Genomic DNA, 24314 nt, shown 5'->3' with positions numbered 1-24314 from the left:
CGAGCCACCCAGGCTCCCCTAGAAACTGATTCTTTCAAAGCACCAATACAATTGATCAGTCTTTAGCAAGCCAACCAAGTGGGAAAAAAGAAAGAATGGACAAAAGTTACCATGATCAGAAATGAAAGAGGGAACATAACTATTGTTCCCATAAACATTGAAAGATACTATAGGGAAATACTCTGAACGACTCCAAGCCCCTGAATTCAGACCCATTCCTTGAAATCCCTCCAAGGAAGCTACCGAAATTCAAGTAAAGAGGAAAAACAATCTGAGAAGTTATGTATGTGAAAAACAGGGAGAAACAGGAAGAGCTTTGGGGGTATCCAAGTGTCAGGGGTGTTCTCCTGTGGAAGGGGACTGTCTTTCACGTTTCAGCTGTGCACTAATGGAAGCCCTTAATCCTTGAAACACCCAGGGGAGCTGTAGCCTGGTTGGAAAACTCTGACTTTTGTGTATGGGGTTGGCTATTATGTGTCTCAGTTGCTTTGTCTGTGACGTGGGGATAGTACTTCTGTAGAGGCACGTGAGGATTAAGGACGAGAGACACAGGCATCTGCAGAAGTATGCATGGAACGGGCCATTTGTTTATTCCATTTAGGCAAGAGCTGTTAGCAATGGCAAACTCATGCAGTGACATTTTATTCATTCAGCACTTTTGTAGGAATAAAGAGTTCCATAAAAAGGAATTCTGAAATGAACCAAAGATTGATCTTTTACACATCAAAACTTCACATTTTAAGCTTTTTTAGCTCCAGCTCTTTCTAAAATCCCTTGCACACATCTTTCCTTTCCTGAATGGTATGTATTGGCTATTATTTAAAATGTTACTGATGACTCAAGGTCATCATTTTTAAAAACTTTTATTTGAAAATTTTATTTCAAACATTTAATCGGTTTTATTTGGAATGCATTATTATAGAAACAGGATATTCTAGATGATTAATACAAAATATTAACTGTTAAACTACGGTTGCTTTTTTTTTAATGTTTGTTTATTTTTGAGAGAGACAGAGATAGAATGAGAGTGGGTTAGGGGCAGAGAGAGAGGGAGACACAGAATCCAAAGCAGGCTCCAAGCTGTCAGCACAGAACCCGACGCGGGGCTTAAACTCACAAGCTGTGAGATCATGACCTGAGCTGAAGTCGGACACTGAACCGACTGGGCCACCCAAGCGCCCCATACGGTTGCTTTTTGTCAGCAAATCTCTTAAGGAGGAAACGTGACCATTTGGGGATATGTAAGTAAATTGCTTATTGAAGGTTTAAAAATGAATAGAGTTAAAACCAAATTCCTCTAAAGCTTAATTCTCTGTAATTTCTATTTTAATTCTCCCCTGAACACTAGTCTACAAATCAGTGTGATATTTTTAGAGACCTGTCAATTCGAGATTAAAATATTCTCATCTCTTGCCACATAATTATGGAAAAACTTACTGATGTCTCATCAAAGTCTTCAGAAATATACATGCAATGAGAAGTCATCACTGAACCCAAGTTATTACTCTTCTTTAATTTTTATTATTAATCATTTGCAAGCAGATAAGACATGCTGAGTACTTCAAAGGCTTCTTTCATTGTGGAGTTTGAGATCATTTTCCAGGCTTTGCATGAGGGAATTTTATCATCTGGCTTCTTTCCATGCATGCTCTGACAACAGCATATTCCATCTATTATCATTACTTTATAAGTGTGTATAAATATATGCATATATATGTGTATACATGTATATGTATATATACACATATATATATAATTTTTTAAAAAGTATCAGAGTGTTTCCTTTAAACAAACAAAACCAAACATTTCTCGTATGTCAGCAATCAAGTAATTAAAATATGACACGCAGATTTAGCAAGCCACTATATGGTGTAGGAAAGAGACTCAGAGCAGCCTAGGGGAGGATATGCTTTACGTGGCTTCGAGGGAAAAAACAAAGGTTGGCAAGCATTCATCTTTACCCATTATTTGGATTTGTTAATTTTGCAAATGACATTTTCCCATTTATTTATTTACTTTTATGTTTATTTATTTATATTGGTAGGGAGAAAGAACAGGGGAGGGACAGAGAAAGAGAGAGAAAGAAAGAGAGAGAAAGAGAGAATCCCGAGCAGGCTATGCACTGTCAGCATAAATCCGGACACCGAGCTTGGTGCTGGTCTTGAACCCATGAACTGTGAGATCATGACCTGAGCAGAAATCACAAGTCCAATTCTTAAACCAACCGAACCACCCAGGCGCCCCCCTTTATCATTTATGTTTAACTAAGTCATTCACATATTAAAGTTGTCTTTTGGGAATAAGAATGAATTACATGTGTTTAGATTTAGCGTACATAGGTTCGAACCTGAGAATATTTTAGTTTTTTTTTTTTTTTTCTTTTTTCCTCACTGAGTTAAATCTTAACTATATTCATGTACCTTTCTAAACACCGTTTGGCATTATGTCATTTAGCTATATGGAGCATGCATTTAATTTGTCTTATTGCCTTAAAATAGTTTAAATATCACAGTTCCATAGACAAAATAATAAAATTAAGGAATACTTTTTTGTTGTTGTTGTTGCAGGTATTCTATGACGAGAAGCAAAATGTTCAATATTGATGACAATGGCACAATAATCACAACCAATGCTCTTGATCGAGAGATTAGTGCTTGGTACAACCTAAGTATCACAGCCACAGAAAAATGTAAGTACTCATTTAGGAACCACACAGTGGTTCACCGAATATTTTAAACCATTCGGTAATCTCCAAATGTAGGGGGAACAGCTAGCTTAAAATTTTGTTGGAATTGGACTTAAATGATACATAATATGTCAAAATTCATATATGTGTATTTTATTTTATTATTTTAGATTACCAATGTCTGTCTATTCCTTTTACAGCTTATGTGTATAGTTACCACTAACTGATTTATTTTGCTTAGCATAATACCCTCTAGCAGTCAGAGAAAGGCAAATACCATACGATTTCATTCATATGGGGAACTTAAGACACAAAACAGATGAACATAAGGCAAAGAAAAAGAAGGAAAGGGAGGCAAATCATAAGCCACAAGAGACTCTTAAGAAAAGAGAATAAACTGGGGCGCCTGGGTGGCGCAGTCGGTTAAGCGTCCGACTTCAGCCAGGTCACGATCTCGCGGTCCGTGAGTTCGAGCCCCGCGTCGGGCTCTGGGCTGATGGCTCAGAGCCTGGAGCCTGTTTCCGATTCTATGTCTCCCTCTCTCTCTGCCCCTCCCCCGTTCATGCTCTGTCTCTCTCTGTCCCAAAAATAAATAAACGTTGAAAAAAAAAATTTAAAAAAAAAATAAATAAATAAATAAAAAAAAAATAAAAAAAAAAAAAAGAAAAGAGAATAAACTGAGGGTTGATGGAGGAAGGCGGTGGGGGGAATGGGATAATGGGCAGCAGTCATTAAGGAGGACACTTGTTGGGGTGAGCACTGGGTGTTACACATAAGTGATGAATCACTAGAATTTATTCCTGAAACCAATATTACACTATATGTTAACTAACTAGAATTTAAATTAAAAATATGAAAAAATATACATATATTTGCCACTAAATACTTTAAGACTTTTTATTATGACAAATTGAATATAATTTTTGCAATTTTTTAACTGGGATATAGTTAATAGATATTTTCTGTGGGTCCTCTTATAAGTTATGAGTTTAATGAAAATAGAAAGTCTTACGTACATTCCACACAGAAAAAAAAAATATCCACCCTTAAAAAAATTCTTATGGGTGGAAAGAAGTTGGAATTTTATTGCGTAGGAATCTTTCCCTTAGAGCAAATTTTTTTAATTTAGAGAAATGTTTAATTAATGTTCTACATTATTTTACTACTATCCAAGGAATAGTAAACCTAATGAGTGGGAATTAAAATTTTAAATTTAATGTTATTTAAAACTGACTAGTAATATCATTCCATTTAACCATAATCAGTTTAAACTGATTCTGTTAGTTCACAAGGGGACTATTCTAGAAGTCACATACAGGATGCCCGTGCCTTGTTCTATTTCTGGAAGAAAATGTTCGCTATACTCTTGGACATTAGGGACAGGATAACACTCCAACACAGCCGTTTAGAACTTAGGCATTTAAAAATAATCATATATCAATGAAATTATGAGAAAGAATATGAAGGATTCCAACAACAAACATCCATTGGTACATTGCAAACAGTAACATGTTTCCAAATTAAACACATAGTGAAAGTCGTGTTGATAGTCACATCTTCAGGAATTGGCGGTGACCAGTATTGTTTGTGGTATGTCGTCGTCGTCGTCGTCGTCGTCGTTGTTTTCAGGCATAGGTAGATGATTCCATTTTCAGGTTGTAAAAATTAGATAAAGTCATCCTAATTTACTGCTTGGATAGTGTCTTCACGATGATCAATTAATTTGTTATTATTAAGTCAACCATTTTAATTCAAGCTCAAAGGAATAGATATAACGTAATATAAAAGACTATCAAAATCATTACTTTAATCCAATTGATAGGTTTCCTATAGTTCAGTAAAGAATTAAATTTGTGAATATGAAATGTTCTAGAATGCATCCTTTAACCTGTTTTGCATAATTTTTAATAATCTTGTTTGCCTCTGTGGCTTGTTCTTTTTGAAACCTTTAAACGTATATCTGATTCCTCACTTTATTGAGCAGTTGGCAGGTGATATGGTGGAGTAAAGAGTGGAAAGCGTCTGTTGCATATTTTTTTGTCTTGCATTGAATAGCTCTATGGCAACACAGCAGGAGAACGGAGTCTGGGTTTTGAATTTTCCATTTAACTTAACAACAAAGGATGAGAAGCAAATGTTACAGGGAATACAAGTCTGCTGCAACAGAAGAAATGCCAAGGCTCTTGGTGTCAGAAAACACAAAGATGCTTATTCTAAACCAAGAAGCTTTTATTCATTGGGCTTTCTGAGAACAAATTATTTATAATATCACTATTTACCAAACTATTGAGGAAAAGAATTCAAATCAGTTCAAGGGGAGAGTGGATAGCTTGGAAAAAATGTGTTTCTCTATAAAATATTTTTTTTTAGCTATTATAAGAGCATGTTTTAACAAATTGGTAGAACCTGTAGGCTTATTTTATATATAAGAGATAATTTTTGTAAAGATATATCATTTACTTTTTGTTAAATTAGAAGTGCTGCCATGTGAGTTATGAGAAAGCAGAATCTTTAAAATAAAATGTATTATGTGTATTCTGAGACACAAAATATTCTAATATTTTATGAAAGAATACGAAAAAGGATGAATGCGCGATGGATATGAAAAGTTTGCAAAATAATCCAATTAAACCAAACCCATTAATTACATGGTTACTTTTAATCAAAAGGATGCCATGAAGATCTCTAAGGAGATATTGTTCGATGTAACTTTTTTGTTGCCCAACCCCCCCCCCCCGCCCTTTTTTTAAGAACATGGAAGTAAATGGTAGCATTACAAAATGAAGCAAAAACAGTACACAAATCTCTGGGTTGCAAGATCACTGCTGTCCATAAAAATTATTAATTCAACATATATATGTATATTTACATATATACTACAGAGTATATTATCTAATCAATTTAATTATGTCACAGCACACATACTGTGTTCAGAGGTGATATCCCAAGATTCAGTGACCAGCACAATGGAAGTAATCTTATAAACTGTTCCTCCTTACCAGCTCATCAACAGGCTTCACCTTATTAAGGAAAATAGTGGCTCCAAATGTTCTATGTAATGTACTTTTATGTATGTGTGTAGGTGTGTACGCATTTAATATTCAGGCAATAAAACTATTTCAATTGATAGTTTACAGTATTACTTATCACACAGGTTTACACTAAGGGCCATAGATATTATACTGGTGTGTGTGTGTGTGTGTGTGTATATATATATATATATATATATATATATATATATATATTAGGGAAAATAAAGAGGCAGTGACAATGGCTATAAAAACTGGGTACCATTTGTGATTCACAAGGAAAAAAAATGACAGCTTTGTCATGTTGTATCTTTAGATATTTGTTTATAAAACCTATATTTTGCAAAATGGTTGTGAGTATTGTTGACTACTCAGGAATTATATTTTATTAAATACATTACTTTTATAATGACATGCATATACACCTTGTGTGAAAGTACATTTAGTAGCACTTTTATGGCTCTTAATAAAAAATTGAGGCCACTTTATTCCTATTTCACAGAAGACAAATCTGAAACTGCAGTTTATTTGCCCAAATGCTAAATGATGAAGCCAGGGACCGATCACCATTAGATCTTATTCCCAAGCCTATGTCTAAATCTCATGCCACACTAGGCCACACTGTCTCTTACTGAGAATGTGAAAAATGGTACTTGCTCTCAGTATTTTCTGATGTAAATATATGCACAGTAATCTTGATCAAATTTGATTTTTTTTTAATTTTTACTCTTAAAAAATAAAGTTTAGGGACACCTGGGTGGCTCAGTGAGTTAAGGGTCTGATTTCGGCTCAGGTCATGATCTCGTGGTTCGTGGGTTTGAGCCTCGCATCGAGCTCTACGCTGACAGCTCAGAGCCTGGAGCCTGCTTCAGATGCTGTGTCTCCCTCTCTGTCTGCTCCTCCTCGGTTCATGCTCTCTCTCACTCTCGCTCTCAAAAATAAATAAACATAAAAAAAAAAAAATAACGCAGTTTAATTACAAAGTTATTTCGATTACTCAAACATGGGGTTTAAGTCTGTTTGTGTTGTACGACTTCCTCAGGGCCACCCACTGATCATCTCCATCAGTATGTGAGCCAAATTCTCCTTTGATACTGATTCTGAACGTTCTCTGAGGTTTGCTCATCTCATTCTGTACTGTTGTTCCGGCCACGTTCATTTGTTGATGAAAGCATGTGTGGTTGGTAATTGATGGGCTGGTCATTGAAATGTGCCCTACAGTCATTAAAAGGGAGTTTGGAGGATGAATAATTTTTTGAATAGATTTTAAAGAACATTGTCTTATTGGGCAAAAGTATGTTACAACATATTTTTTAAAATCAATTTGCTCTTGGAACATTAAAGTCAGAACCTAGTCATATCATAATAATTGTTTTATGTTTGAAGATGGCGACATTAAATACATATGACATTTAAAAACAATAAGTTAGTGTGGGCTTGAAAACATTTTAATTCTGTTGAGGAAAAGCAAGTAAATAGGGTTTCAAATAAATTCAGGTAAAAATAGAATAAAACAAGAGATTTATTAGATATGTAATTTTAGATACAGAAATTCATAAAATATGATTAGATCAACATTGAAAGCTGATCACTTGATGCAAAAAGTACCAAGTTATTTAGTAAATTTTTACACTTAAAATTTTGTGGATCATAGAGTTTGTATTAAAACAAATAATTATAAATAAAAGAAGATTAAAGTGCAGTCAAGGAAAACAAAGTTGTAAATGCCTGTGAAAGGCAAACTGAATATAAACTGAATATATTTATTTTACACAGAATTTAATACTTAGAAGTTAATCACTGTTTCAGAAATAAGTGATTAGAAATGTTATCAAGAACAGGAATTATACAGTTCATGCTGATCTGCTCTTGGCATTTTAAATCAGTTTCTTAGACTAAAATATATACATAGATATATATATATATCTATGTATATATTTTAGATAAAAGAGACTTGATAGTCCCACTGTTATTTTTATTATAAAGCTAAAAAGTTACACGATTGGGAATAAAATGGCAAAATAAAATATAATTAGATAAACCTTTGCAGAACCCCAAAGTTAGTGTATATTTAATTCATCCTTCAAGATGTGTTTGAATATTTTTTTTCATTTTTTTTAATTATCCAGAAGGAACTTTATAACCCCAAGTAACCAATTATCACATACTTTTTCTCTTTCTCTGGCATTTTTTTCTTCACACAAACACATGTTACACAATTTTGGAGAAAATGTTCATAGGCGCCAAATTCTTATCAATCTAAAAACAACTGTTTGACCATATAAGTCTCCACAGTAATATGAACAGAACACCTGAATGTTGGAAAATCAGGAAGTCACAAAATCCTTACGGAGAACGTTTGCTGTGCAAGGTATACACCATAAAGCTTACAATGTAACAGTTATGCTGATTATAGGAAAGAGATGTTCCATTTTAACTTTTGTTTTCCTAGCAAATGAAGGTCATTGTGCTTAGTCTCTTTCCGGGAAAGATTCCCAAATTAAGCACCAAGCTATTTATCAGTATGCCAGCTAAGTGAATAAAAGTCCTAACTACTCTTAAATGAACTTATGAATATATATATGTATATATAATAGTAGTTATACCAATTACCAATTATACCAATTTTGTAGTTATACCAATTTTAAACCTAAGTTTAAAGGGATTTTCCAGGAAAAAAAATAAAAACCTTAAATGAATTTCTTACTACTTTAAAAAAAATGTAGCAGAAGTAGTTTTTCTGTTTTACTTAAACAAAAATTTGTTCTGTGGCTATATATATTACATGTTTAAGCCATAAAAAAATGTAAGCTCTATTTTTTTAAGTTTATTTATTTATTTTGAGAGAGAGAGAGAGAGTGAGAGAGAGAGAGAGAGCGAGCCCAAGCCGGGGAAGGGCAGAGAGAGAGGGAGAGAGAATCCTAAGCAGGCTCTGCACCGTCAGTTCTGAGCCCAAGGAAGGGCTAGATTCCATCAACCATGAGACATTGACCTGAGCTGAAATCAGGGGTTGGAAGCTCAACCAGCTGAGCCACCCAAGCACCCTAAGCCTTAATCTTTGAATAGTTGTATCTTGAAATATCTAGAAATAACTATATCATAATGTTTTATTTATTTATTTTTATCCTGAGCATAACAACAACAGAGAAGAATCTCGGTGATAATTCTTAGGGTAAGCCGTCACCATCCTAAGGTGATAAATGGTAGAGGCTGGATTTTTTGGTATGTCATAAACCTGGCAAATTATAATTTTAATTAATTAGAAGTTACACTTTTTATCATAATTGCAACTGTCATTTATTGGAAGAAATAATTACAGAGTCTCATCCCAATCCGGAAAGCAATCCATCATAACGGAATAGAGAGAAACCAGTTTTATCGTTGAAAAGCATTAAACCAGGAATTTCATGTGCATTAGAGAAATCTGCTGAGATTTCCAAGACCAGAAGAAATTTCGCCCTATTATAGAATCAGACATCATGTTCTCAAGATAACCAAGTACTAGCCTTCATGTAGGAAGACTTCACACGACGTATCACGCATCGTTCCCTCTGTGTTCACCGGGTAGCTGGCATGACCATCTGTGTTTGCTGCCCGGTTTTATCCAAAAGAAAACTAAAGTTCTCATACTTTGAGGACAAGAGGGAGTTTTGGACTTGGGTCAAAGCCTTTGCTGAAATTGGTTAGGCTCCTACCCTCCAACAGAAACTGGGAGTGCTATTTTCCTCTATAATTTATATATTTTAAAGAGTTGGCTCCCACTGCTTACGAAGATAGGCCTGAGTTGTAAAGTTGGCAAGACATTTATTTAATAGCTTTTAAAGGGTTACATACATTTCAAAGAACACAAAACAACACAACAAACAAACAAAAACAGAGAACACAAATTACAAGTTTCCTAAAGTAATACTTTAAGAGGAAAGAGGGAAAGTCTTTCCCGTTATTTTCAACCGGAAGAATTAAGCCTCATTTTTGTTTTTTTAATGTATTTGTCCTTCCAAATGACAACTGCAAATATAATGCTTTTCAAATAATTAACATGATATTACAAAGACATTAAAACAACAAAGATACCTTCCTCCCCTTTTTCTTTAATTATAAGTATCTTCCCACAGCATTAAAAAAAAACATTTAAGATAATGATATGCAAATATACAATATATCATGCTGCAATTTGCTTTATTATTATTTCACAAAATGCGGTGTCTATCACTCCTGATTAGTAGATAAATAAAATAATAATATTTAATATTTACTGCTTATGTATATCCTAAGTAATTTTATAAATACTTTATATCTTTTAATTAATTTAATCTTTATAATGGTTCTATAAGGTAAGTTACTAGTATCTTTCTCATTTTACAGAAAACCCACTGAGACGGTGGCTTTTTCTCAAATTGAGAATCAAGATTAAAATCTATTTTTATAGCTCATGGACACTGATACATTTATTACCTTAACTCATCCATTTTTAATAAGCACACACAATTTCATAGTATGGTTGTAATTTATTTGTCAATTCCCTTTTGATATGCACTTGGATAATTTCCAGTTATTTGAGATGCAAAAAAAAATGTAGAATAAATGAATTGGATCCCCTACTCTTTGTATGTATTAGTACCTTAGACCATAGCACAGGTTTCCCTAAGGAATTACGGGGTCAAAGATACCTGTAGTTTAACTCTTACCATCTACTGCCAGATTAGATTCTGGAAAAGGTTTACATCCTTGTTATTTTTCAGTACTCCTCCAGCACTGTCTCTGTTTTCCATATTTAACATGGAACCCATGGACTAGGGCATCATTGTCCTCACTGCTGGTGAGCCAGAGTGTTTGTTAATATGACGATAGAGCAGTGTTTCAAATGTGCACAGTTTTGCCTCCTAATACCTTTGACAATGTCTGAAGTCAACTTTGATTGTCACAACTAGGGGCATGAATGCTACTGCCATTTAGTTAGTGGAGGTCAGAGATGATCCTAAGCACAGGACAGCCCTCTCCCATCCTCACCCCTGCAAACAGAACTGTCCAGTCCAAAATATCAACAGTGATGAGGTTGAAGAACCCTGGCATCGATTATTTGTATATTCTCATCCACAAATTTCTGGCTTGTGATTATTCCCCCCCATTTTTTTTTTCATATCGACTGTCGGAATTTGAAAATTAGAGCTATTAAAATTTCACGTTATGATGCAAACATTTTTCCAGATCAATGGTGTTTTGTTGTTGTTGTTTTTTTTACTTTTTTTGGGGGGGAGGGGCACATTTAAAAATGTATTTAACCATATATTTCCATCCCTTCATAGTTTCTGTATTTCTTGACTCACTTCAGAAAATCTTCCCAATTCAATGTATACATAAAACTTTACCTAGATTTTATTGTAATTATTTTCAAATGTATTTAGATCCTTATTCCTTTTTTTTTTTTAATACTTGACCAAACAGTGCTATTTAGAGACCTTACTGCTGGCTTTTGAAACTGCCTATTCTACATCAGCTATAACCTTAGGCCAGCCATTTAACTGTAATTTGTGGAATTAAATTCTCAATGTTTTTATCAGTAAAGTTGGGGAGGATTATATATATATATATATATATATATATATATATATATATATATAATTATATTTAATTTACATTTAATTTATTAAATTTAATTAATTTAATTTACATTTAATTCTGATATATATATCAGAATTAAATGCATTGATATACATATGTTCAACAGTTGCTAGAGTTAGGAAGGTGTTCCTATACCTGCCCATCTTTTTCACTACTTTTTCTCATCAGCTCTAACTAGAGTCCTTGGCAGGTAAAAGGCACTTGATTAGTATTGGTTGAGTTGAATGTGTTGAGGACATTTTTTCCTCGGCTACTATTGGTAAATATATGATTGATAAATAGATCGTGTGCTTGGATGTCTTTTATTCAAGGAAAATAAAAATATACCACCCAGTCTCTAATGCAATTATCATAACCATTTTCCCCCCTAAAGAGAGCATTAACATTCTTTATTTTCATTCTGTTTAATCAATTTGCAGACAATGTGCAACAAATTTCTGCAGTTCCTGTGTATGTGCAAGTTCTTAACATTAATGATCATGCTCCCGAGTTCTCTGAATACTATGACACATATGTTTGTGAAAATGCAGACCCTGGTCAGGTAAGGACTTGCAATAAATTGCTAATGTCTAAACATTGCCATATATTATATATAATAGCTTTTGTCACTATTCCTCCCATTTTGAAATAATAAAAGTAAGTTTTATTTAACTGTATGAATTACATGCTCTTATGTCATAAGTTATGTATAATTTAAATTTCTTTTAAAAAAAATAAAATGTAACCTTCAAGCTTTCCACTTCCAGATTCCTCAAATTTTTGAAAAATCTGCTAACACTGGGAATTCGTAGTAAATCTTTTACATTTTGTCAATGTGATAAAGAAATGTTCTTTTTTTTGTAATTCTATAAATAATCACATATTAATTAATTTTTATTTTTTCATTCATCATGGCATAAAGAAACATGATATACAAACATAAACATGAAGAGAAAGTGCTGGGATTTTTCTGTAGCTTATAACTATTATGTCAGACATATCAATCCCCCCAAAAACCTAATTTCAATTTAATTGCTAGCTATGTAAAGAATAGAAAGAATACTTAGTTTGAGATATATCACCGTTACTTCAAAGTCCTTCCCTCCCTCTTTCTTTCTTTCATTCGTTCGTTCATTCTTTGCTCGTTTATTTTTACTTCACTATTTATTTCACATATTTTCTCTTGTGGAACTCGCTCTTTTCATTTGCAAAAAGTAGAGCTAAAAACAGATGGTTCTTTGTTTTCAGTTCCACTACACAATAACCTTAAGTATCGTTTGCAACTGTGGGAGCTTATTAAATGTCCTAAAACATTTTTAAAAATATATAAACTAGTTTTCAGAATACTGAATGTATGTACGTATGTGTACATATGCATGTATATATGTATGTAAGCGATTATATGTATATATATTTACTATAAAATCAATTATTTCAGTAGATTCAAATTTATCAACAAAGCTAGTTGAAGACAATTTGGATTTTACAAAAATCAAAATTTTAATTTTCTACCAATAAATAATAATAGCCAACATTATGCTTTATATTCAGATACTTAATATTGTAAGAAATAGGCATATTTTAAGAATTAAGCTTTTCTGAATTGTTATGGATTGTTCAACGGTAACATAAAGGAAATCATTAGTAGCTCTTAAAATGTGTTCTGAAATTTATTTGGCTATGTTTATTTTAGAATATGTTTTATTCCAGAAATAATTCTCAAGTCTTGCCTAAAGCATATCCTAATTTTAAGATAATAATAAAATTATAATAAACATACAAATAAATTTAAACTTTAGCTACTTGTTTTGAATTGGTTAGGATCCAGGGTTTTTGATAAAGTAAAAGGTTAATATAAAACTTTCAGAGAGACCCTGCCCCCAGATCCAGAATCAAACTAACTTAGAAACCTGTGAACGGACAGTACAGTTTAAAACGAGTCACAGAAACAGAATGCAAATGACCTGCTTGCTACCCATGACTCCTATAGAAACTGAGTTTAGACATTTCTTTGAACTTGGCATTATAAATAGATTATATACTTAGAAATTTAACATATCTGCTTTTCTCAGACTTTTCAAACACATCTGTCTACCTGGACACATCAACACACATCATAAACTCAAAATTAAAATAATGTTGGAAATAATATATCTTATAATTTTCTAAATCTCTACATCTTACATTTCCGTATTTAGGATAACTTATATTTTTACAATTATTATAAGCACGATTACAGTTTGTAGTTACTGTAATATAAGTTCTTTAAAGTTTAAATATTTTATGACTTTACATAAGTGTGCATGTGTTCAGAGTGTCCCCCTGATTAGACAGCTATTTCCAAACTTAAAAAAATAAGCTTCACTTACTGCATTTTCTATACACTTATGTCTATAAGTGTCCAGGGTGGTAACTCCACTTACCCAGTAAAGCTGCATGTTCATTGATCTCAGCTGGGCTGAGGTGGAGGGAAGATTTGGGAGATAACACAGTTCACATCACAAGAGACTTGAGACCAGCGCCCCAGCCTTAGGTGATGAACACGTCTAGGGTGATACTACTTAACTCTGATGATGACACCAGCGCCTTTATTCTAACTCCTCAACTGTTGTTTGTAACAACTGTCATCAGTCACGTTTATAACAACCTTTTCAGTTTTTGGATCATGTGAGAAGATGGAAATACACATTGCTAGTAGGAACTGGCCCCCTCCACCATTGCATTAGAGTTTACTCGCGTCTTTACTCTTTGCCCAGATTCTGGCTCAGAAGCAAGAACTCAGAAGTCAGTACACTTGTAATATTGTGGAATACTCACCTCTTTTGAGAAGAGTATTTGTGGTTTGGTGTCGTTATGGTTTCTTTTTTTTTTTTTTTTTAAATTTTTTTTAATGTTTATTTTTGAGACAGAGAGAGACAGAGCATGAACGGGGGAGGTGCAGAGAGGGAGAGGGAAACACAGAATCCGAAACTGTCTCCAGGCTCTGAGCTGTCAGCACAGAGCCTGACGTGGGGCTCGAACCCACCGACCACGAGATCATGACCTGAGCCGAAGTCGGACGCTTAACCGACTGAGCCACCCAGGCGCCCCTTGTTTTGTTTTGTACTCACTGCTCAAGGACAGTGGTGCCATGATCACAGGAGGCCCCAGGCATTAGGGCAAAGACGAATTCACAGAAAAGGGCAGAGTAGCTGGAATTCCCTACAGCACGGTTTTCTGACTTCAGTGCTTGAAAATTTCAATGGATTTTCCAATACCGGCACATAGAAGTGTAAAACTCACTGGCCTGGTGTTTAACATTCTCTTTGATTTAGCCACAATTTATCTATCTTGCTTTGTAAAAAAAAAAAAAAAATGTAGATACTTTCCTCTTCATACTCTGAATTGCTTGTCATGCAAAATAGAAATTACAGTTTCTACTTCAGAGTTTTTTCGTATCAAATCTTCTTTCTGGAATGCCCCTGTCTATTCCTATTGGAATTTTAACTGTACTGCAAAAGTGAACTCACATGCCACATAATCAAACTGTTTTAGAGAAACCAAACAGATAAAGATAGGGGAAAGGGAAAAGAGAGACGGAGAAACAAAGAGAAGCAAACAATAAGAGACTCTTTTTTTAAAAAATTTTTTTAATGTTTATTTATTTCTGAGACAGAGACAGAGCATGAGAGGGGGAGGGGCAGAGAGAGAGGGAGACACAGAATCTGAAGCAGGCTCCAGGCTCTGAGCTGTCAGCACAGAGCCCGACGTGGGGCTCGAACTCACAAACCATGAGATCATGACCCGAGCTGAAGTCGGTTGCTCAACCGACTCAGCCACCCAGGCGCCCCAAACCATAAGAGACTCTTAACTACAGAGAACCAACTGACAGTTACTGGAGAGAAGGTGGGTGGGGGGTTGGGCTAGATAGGTATTAAGGAGGGTACTTGTGATGAGCACTGGGTGTTATATGTAAGTAATGAATTACTAAATTCTACTCCTGAAATGAATATTACATAATATGTTAACTAACTAAAATTTAAATGAAGATTTGAGGGGTGCCTGGCTGGTCAGTTGCTTAAGTGTCCGGCTCTTGATCTTGGCTCAGGTCATGATCTCTCCATTTATAAGATCTAGTCCCACACTAGACTCTGCACTGATAGCGTGGAGCCCACTTGGGATTCTCTCTTTCTCTCTGCTCCTCCCCTCTCAGCTCTCTCTCTCTGCCCCCTTTCTCTGAATAAATAAATAAACTTAAAAAAAAGTCTTTAAAAAAAACTTGAAATACTAAAATAAATAAATAAATTAATTAATTAATTAATTAATAAAATACAAATAAGTATATATTTACAATGTCCCAGACATGATTCTAGCAACATTATAAACATTAAATCAATCCTCAAAAACTTGAAAAAATGTGAGGGAAATATAACATTTTCCAGGTGAAAGGGCCCAGAGAAGTTGTTACTTCCTAAGAGAGAGAGATTTTATCCCAAGTGTTTGGCATCAGAATAGATGCATAGAACCATTATATTTTGTTGCCTCTCTATTCCTAGTTTGAATAGACCTTATATATTTGTGAAATGTGTCATCTCTAGTTTAGCATGTTTCCTGGATTCCAAGATACTTGTGAACAGTGAGTGAGTTTATTTTTGTATTCTCAACAACATGCAGTGTGGTTCCGATAATAACTACTTGAATAAATGAACAAAGCATGAAGACAATAGTTCTTGAAATAAAGAGTATTTTTTCTATAATTCTCTGGGGATATATATTTGAATTTATTAGCCTTGCATAGTATGTTTAAAACGTTGCAGTATGATGAGATCCCTTTAGGAGAGACTATGGACAGAGTCAAGAATCAGTCTAAAGACTGAAACCTGGATACTCCAATACTGGTGTCTGGGGGTCGGGACGCACTAGAAAATGAAATTTGCAAGGAGCAAGCCAGGAAAATATGATAACATTGAAACAAAAAAAAGTGTCCTAAGGAGGAAAGGGTTATAACCTGTTTTATTTTCTGCTTACAGTTCAGGTAAAACAGAAAAGAAAAGATCCCATTGAATTTAACAGTAGAGATTTTAGACTTACTAGAACATTTGTAGTCAATATTTGTCACGTGCCTAATGACACCCAGGAAGAAAATATAAAGTGAGAGTATGAAAGAACATAGGGCAGAGCCTTTGGGAATGGCAATATTGAAGGATTCAGTAAAGAAAGAGAAGACAGCAAAGTAGACTGAGTAGGCATGACCGGTCATGTAGGAAAGAAACAAGACTGTTGATGCAGAGGTGCATGAATGCAACATTTTTTGAGGAGGAAGTGTCAGTAGACTTCATTCCCACTATTCTAGGAAAGAAAAAAAAAATCATCCTCATAGTTTACCATATGGTCAAATTTATTCTTTAAAAATATGTAATTTGTATGGGGCACCTGGGTGGCTCAGTCGGTTGAGCGTCCGACTTCAGCTCAGGTCACGATCTCACGGTTCGTGAGTTCGAGCCCCGCATCGGGCTCTGGGCTGATGGCTCAGAGCCTGGAGCCTGCTTCCGATTCTGTGTCTCCCTCTCTCTCTGCCCCTCCCCCATTCATGCTCTGTCTCTCTCTGTCTCAAAAATAAATAAACATTAAAAAAAATTAAAACAAAAAAACAAAAACAAAAAACAAAAAAAAATATGTAATTTGTATAAGTAACTCACAGCTCTATAAATAAAATGACAGTGCAAAATAACTGTATTAAAATGTGGCAAAGAGAAATCTCACTGGATGCTTGTTAGGAATGGCAAATCATGACAGAATTTAATGGTAAATCATATTACTGCAATAAAGGCCAAGACTATTGGAATAGGGGAGACAGATGCACTTAACTTTGAAACAAAACGCAGGAGAGTTTTTAACACTGGGCTGAGTTAGTGAAGAGAAGGACTAGGGGACACATTGGCGGAAGGGGAGGTTGGCCCATGTGATTAGGCCATCTGTGTGATTGGCTCTTACAGAAGTTAACTTCCCACGCTCCCATAGAGACTGAGAGATAGGGGTCCTATCTTAATGGATGTCTGCATTTCAAAGGGATGGTTTTCAGGGTGTTAAGAAAGACCAGCCTGATTTCTAAAATTAGAAGTTTGGGAGAAGATTTATCTACATTACCAAGGGGCAGAGAAAGAATTTGCAAAAAGAAAGAATCTATTGTAATTGGTCTAGGAAAATAGAGGGCAGGAGCCCCTAGTCAGGAAGAAATGTGTCGAAAATTGAGTCAGGCTGAAGGCAATGCTATGGTCCTCTTGGTCAATGTTAACAAAATATAAACATGATAAATATGCATTTGTGGATATGTAATACTTCAAGAAATTTAAAATATCTTTCATAGCTCATATTTTTGTTGAAGAAAGAATGGCTATATTCTTTCCTTCATGATTGCAAAGCATTTAATCTTTAGATTTATAAACAGCAAATATAATAATCACTCTAGTTAAAGAAAATTTCCATTGCATTTCCGTCCTTCCGGTTACATTTAGATACATTCTGCCTTCAGTAGTTTTCCATTTGCAGGATAAATCAAGTAGATTTTGGTGCAAAACACTTATAAAAGACGAAAAACTACTGTCCTGTTTATTTTTAGCAAAAGAGAACGGCCCAGATTCTTATCACAAAATATCGTGTGATGAAGTCCTTCCTGTTGAATGACTAAAAGGATGATTACTATATTTTCCCTTTATCCTTAAATTCATATTGTTCATTTGCTGATTCTTGATTTTGAGAATATTCATCTGTTTTATCTTCATCTGACGACTCAGTCTCAAACACTCTTTTTTAATACGTGATCGGTTTCTCCATCGTCTTGGGTCTATAGTGCTGGTTTCTGCTTTTGGGTTTCATCTATTCACAAATTACTGTGAGATGACTTCCTCTGTCAGTTTTTTCCCTCTGTCATTATAAATGTAAAAGGAAGCATTTCGAATTTTCAACTGTTTTTAAAGAAAAAATAAAATCAAACTAAGAAGATAGTGTATAAGTTTTTTGATGCCTTTTTGAGCGATGATGTAAATAAGCAACACATTTAAAGAACAGGAAGGAGAGAATGATACAATGGGGAAGATTTATTTCATTATTATATCATCCTTCCAGGCCATTCATCTTGCAAGTTACATGTAAGTCTTTTAAAAGCACATTAGATTAGGAAATATTTACAAGTAATGATGAAATGATTTGCAAATGATGAAATAGCAAGATGTTCAAGGCATCAGAAGGATCACTAAGTTCCTTTAATGCATTCTTGATTTACAAAAGTGTCCAAGGTACCCCTTCAGTAATGGAAGGTAAGATTAGTTATTTATTTCATAATAAGTTAATGTTTCCTTATTATAAGGAACAGTTCTAAATGAAAAAAAAATGAAATACCAATCTTTAAAAACTAAGTAGACTGCTCAACAAGAAACTCGAATGCTAATTTTTGATGCAACAAACTTGAAAGGTATGTTGAGAGTTGAACTCTGTGGAAGAAGAAATATGTCTGTCAGATGTAGCGGCATGGAATTCTTATGTGACTTGCTAGGGGTTAAATGCTATATGGGAAATCTACGACATGCTATACTTTTTTATAATTTTACAGATGTATAAAAGTTTGGTAACATTTTCAACATCATGTAGCTTAGGAGAGATTGAGCAAGGATTATAATTTGTGTCTGTGTCCAAGAATGATGCTTCTTTTAATGATGCCCAGATAATTATAGAGACTAGCTATCCTTAGATTATTTGCACAATACAAAAACCAATAGAAAACACGTGGTTTTCTAAAAAAAATTCTGTACTAATAAATAATTACCTCCAATTTTAATGACAAAAATAAATGTGAAATCAATACAACTGAATCTCGGCTCCTTTCTAGGATATGCATAGTTCAAACACAGAAAAAATGACACTGGTCAGTGCTATTTCATAATCAGTTCCCTTTAAGGAGGAAGGCCAAGAATCATCAAAGAAGTCAGGAAACTCCTATGTGTCACTATTGAATTTAGAAACTTGTCCAAAGTCTTTAAGTACCTGAAAGAATGATACACAGCATGGCTACTTGCAATGGTCCTCCACTCAAATCTAAGGGGAAGCCAAAGCCCCCCCCCCCATATTGCTACACACACTGTGGTTTATAAATTGAAATCAATGTACAGATTACGAGGGCTGCCGATATATCCAACAGTACCATAGATATTTTCTTCTTAACACATGGTGGGTGATGCCTTATTTAATAATGTGGGTGTTAGGGTGCTTATGGCTCCTGAATTGTCATCGTTTGTGCCACGTTTACTCAGACATTACATGTGGAATCGATTGAGTTGGGCTCACATTTCTTGTTTGAAATTGACTTGGTAGGCTTCCTTCAAGTACAATCGAAGCCAAGCACCTAAGATCAATACGTACCTCCCTCCTTCAAAAGTGCTCTTAATCTCTTACTTGTTCCTAAAAAATCAGATAGCAATGTGCGAAACTTACAACTTAATGGAGTAAGCTCTCAAAAAATATTTGCTTTAACAGTTAATAAAGCATATCCTGTGTAACTGAAATGATTTGTATGCAGACAACATAATTATTTTTAATTTAATAGTGTTGATAAGCAAAATATTAGAAGCATTCAGTTTATTTTTTTTTATTATTTTTGACGTTTATTTATTTTTGAGAGACAGAGACAGATCATGAGGAGGGGAGGGGCAGAGAGAGGGAGACACAGAATCCGAAGCAGACTCCAGGATCTGACTGTCAGCACAGAGCCTGACACGGGGCTCGAACTCACAAACCGTGAGATCATAACCTCAGCCGATGTGAGGAGCTTAACCAACTGAACCACCCAGGCACCCCAGCAGAGGAAATGCATTTTACTCTATTTAAAAATAATAAAGAGTTGATTAATAAAGTAAGAAAGCAGCTACACCATCAAAACACAAGTTGGCAAATATACGTCACATAGTATGAATTCTTGACTAAGCCAAGGAAAGACGCAGGAGCAGAATGTACTTCTCCAGATTGCAAACAGGAAATTGGGGTGTGGAGGCAGACAGGAAAGAATCTCTTCTCTGGACTCAGGAATGAGAAAGTGAATGGAACGCAAAGAAAAAAAGGAACCATCTATGATGTACCTCCTGACCTGAGATACCCCTAAGTAACTTCCAAAAAAAAAAGGTGGGATAGAATGAAATATGGAGAACATAAAATTTGGAAAATGGGGTAGGGTAGATAACCTCATAATAGCAAAATCTCAGGGAGACTTTGTGCCAACAAAGATGGAATGTGGTGTGAATTTGTTTACATTAAACATCCCAAAGTGAAGTTCCCTCTTTCTTCTCCCACTCTCTCCTTCCCCTCAACACTCTTCACCAAAGAGCAGGCCTCTGTGATGGTCAAAAATCCCCACACGGTATAGTTTAGAGAAGGCACACCTGTGCTCACCTATGTATACACACATACACACGTGGAAACGAAACAACAAGATGTAAACAATCTACATCACAAAGAGAATTATAAATGGACCAAGAATGGTACGACAAACAGATCTTCAGGCATTCGTATCAGTTTCTGTGTACTTTAGACATGACCCATTAGTCTTTGATTGCTTTCATTGTTTCTGGTACAGCAATATGTTCTAGGCTCCGCCATTCATTAATTTATTGCTTTGTAGCTTCACAGTCATCCTTCAGTACCTGCTTAAAAAGTACCTGCGCTGTGATAGTGAGATAACGAATTGGTCCCTTTAGAGCATTTCTTTTATTGTGAATGCAACATTGAGCTTTGTCAAAGGAGGGCACTGAATGAATGAACACCGCAGAAGAAAAAGGGCTGCTCTTCCTGGCTCCTGTGTACAGCATGTTTGAGTTTCCCTCTCTCATGCTGCACAGTTGGCTTTGTCCAGCCACAAGTATAGTCCCAAAGGTCCCGAAGGTATATTCCCTCGGCAACCATACAAGTCTTTCCCAGGCCTGATGAGTTCTATGCCGCCCTCCCAGCGCGGATGCCGTGAGCTCTAGACCTTGCACCTGCAGTGACCTCCCAGCTTTTTCTGCACTTCTGTCCACCGGCATACGTGTACCCTGGAGGTTTGTTCTGCTTGCCTGGAGAATGTGGACTAGCTCTGGCCTCGGCCACCCAGTGAACTCCTTTGTCCTGAAAGCAAGACGCTGCAAGCATACGTTCTCCAAGGAGACCTAAAGCTTGTTTTGGAGACAGCCTCCCTTCCATACTTGTCCGTCTGGATAATTTCACTGAACTTCCAAGGACCCTTTGGAGTTATTCTATCTTTATAGTTACTCTCGTATGGTAGCTTAATCATTCTTTATATTAATCTTCCTCCTTTTAAGTTGCTGCGTGCTTCCTGTCCCTCAATTGGATCCAGACTGATACTTCAAGCTCGTCTTTTTATATTTCCTGCCTCATATTCGGAAGCAGTCATTTTCCTAAGATTTTGTGATATTGCAGTGGAGTGTTGCAGAACATACAGATAGAATGGGCAGTAAGTAAAGCTGAGATACCCACCCCAGAAAATCAAGAAAAATCCTGCTTCCTCTTCCTCTCTTGCTCTCACTACGTAGCTCCCCTATTCTTGGTCTTTCAACAATGTGGAATATCACTCTAAAGGAAACTCTCCCACTGTTTGCTCTTTCTTTGTTCATTTGCTTCACTTATTTAAAATCATGTACTTTCAAGGGACACAGATATGATAACTTTCAGAGGGCTTTCTTTAATTAGAACTATTACAAGTATTCAGAGGTAAATAATTTTTGCTCAAATTGCAAATTATAAGCCCACCCATCATTCATGAGTTGGGATAGTTCTGTCATACGTATGTGCATGTGTGCATAGAGGCACATATATATGTATGAAGCTATGCAACACTGTGGCAAATGATGCTTTTTTTTAACCAAATACTTTGAATTTCTAATACAGACATGCATCCTAGGAGTAGTCCAGAACTCATTACCTTAAATATGATTGAATTAATGCGGACAATATTTATTTATTTAAGTTTATTTACTTGAGAGAGAGAGAGAGAGAGAGAGAGGGAGGAAGAGAGAACACAGGGGAGGGACAGGGAGAGAAGAGAGAGAGAGAGAATCCCAAGCACACTCCACACTGTCAGTGCAGACCCCGACATGGGTCTCAATCCCAAGAACGGCGAGATCGTGACCTGAGCCGACACCAAGAGACAGATGCTCAACTGACCGAGTCACCCAGGTGCCCCTAATATGGACAATATTTAAAGGTGACAATACCAAAAAGAGGCAAACAACGATTTTAAACATCAGAAGTGTCAGAGAAGACCGAGGATGCCAAAACAAATTCAATAAAAAATATAATGCTTGAAAGCAGTGTCGAATTTAGTAAGTCTTTTTAATGACCAATAATTATATTCATAAACTCTATACCTTTTTCTTGAGATCAGTAAATTTTAATGAAATATAAAGCCAAAATATAGATGGGGAAATAACGACTTGCAAAGACCTGAAAAAGTCATTCTGTTATTATTATACACTAGCGCTTGCTGGTTGATAAGAAATCATCTTGTTTAAAAGCTGGTTCCTTGGTATTGATGTAGTAAGTGACCTTTCAGAAATACTATGAGTGAGCCTGCCAGTGAAGAAATATTCACCTCCATTATACCCATTATAGATGACACCTTCATTATTTCTGAAAGTGAATTTTCTCTAGTATATGTTGATCCTACTGTGTTTACCCAAATCATTTTCTATAATTTGCTTTTCCTAAAAATTGCATAATTTTTATTTGTTATCAAGCACTGAATTCTATTAGTCCTTTAAAATAGAATGTCTACTGCTTATATTCATCAAGAGTGAGCATTTTTAATAAATTGATTTATAGAAAACATATTTATGAAATTATTTATGGGTATAGAAATACAAACAAAGTAAGTAGGTGAAAATGATTATAAAATAAAATGTGCACATGTAGATGATCTTACTTAAGTTAGGAATAACAACCAAAGTAAAAGGTGTTTGGGGATGCCAATTATCCAATAAAGCACCTTAAACCCAATAAAGGAAAAGCAGTCTTTCTTTTATTTTTTTTATTTAATGTTTACTTATTTTGGGGAGAGACAAGAGTGTGAGTGCGGGAGGGACAGAGAGAGAGGGAAACAGAATCTGAAGCAGACTCTAGGCTCTGAGCTGTCAGCACAGAGTCCGGTGCAGGGCTCAAACCCACGAACTGCGAGATCATGAACGGAGCTGAAGTTGGATGCTTAACCGACCAAGCCACCCAGGCACCCTGAGAAAAGCAGCCTTTCAATTGGCTCCTAGATTAGTAGAACAACCAGATTAATGAGTCTTGAAATCACACAATTTAAGGCAATTAGATTCCAGAATAACCGATAAGTTATTCTCTAAAAGCAACATTCTCCCTCATCACCTTCATTTTGACACCAAAATTATCAGATTTTTTAAATTTGTATTTACAAATAATTAGGGTGAGACACTTTGAATTGTGACACTTGTTTTTTAAAGCTTGTGATATGACTATATGTGTGAGACTTTATAAGATTGTCCATGAGCTAAGCTGGTTCACTTTTATAATATAAATCTATGAATAAGTGGATAGGGCAAAAGTGTAGCATTTTAAAAACTTTAAAATTTTCCAAATGCATTTCAGTGAGGATCAGTATGTCTTAAATCAATATTCTATTATATACAATATTGTTTTAGAATTATTTTAGATAGGATTTTGCTTGTTTCTTCCCCAAATTTTAATTTCCTTTCTTTTTTAAACTCCAAATAGTAATTTCTTCATGACAAATTTATTTGGGAATGTTGGAGATTGACTGCTTGACTTCATTAGAATATTAGAAAACTAAACAATAAGTCACTTTTTTCTACTTAGTTATCATTCTTGGCACCAAAGTGATCAGAGTTAAGGAAAAGATAGGCATTTGGTCTTTCTCTTTCTCTCTCTCACTCTCTCTTTTTTTTTTTTTTCTAGTGATATTATCTACTAAACCTTTAATGTAGTCTTAAGCAATACAA

At 35.1% G+C, this 24314-nt stretch overlaps 1 protein-coding gene across 2 annotated transcripts in view; it reads left to right on the top strand.

Annotated features, from left to right (window-relative positions):
- Positions 1 to 24314, top strand: part of CDH19 (cadherin 19) — a 105147-nt gene that overhangs the window by 59943 nt on the left and 20890 nt on the right. For both annotated transcript variants that reach the window (XM_086683188.1, XM_025931112.2), the window contains exons 8-9: positions 2568 to 2689; positions 11757 to 11878. In XM_086683188.1, coding sequence (XP_086539314.1) covers positions 2568 to 2689; positions 11757 to 11878 — 244 coding nt within the window. The remainder of the gene's footprint in view (positions 1 to 2567; positions 2690 to 11756; positions 11879 to 24314) is intronic.

The sequence above is a fragment of the Puma concolor genome, chromosome D3 (assembly GCF_028749965.1).
Source record: "Puma concolor isolate L17-30 chromosome D3, mPumCon1.1.hap2, whole genome shotgun sequence".
NCBI classification, from domain to species: Eukaryota; Metazoa; Chordata; class Mammalia; order Carnivora; family Felidae; genus Puma; species Puma concolor.
The sequence above is the reverse complement of the archived record's forward strand: the minus strand, read 5'-3'. Positions and strand labels throughout refer to the sequence as shown.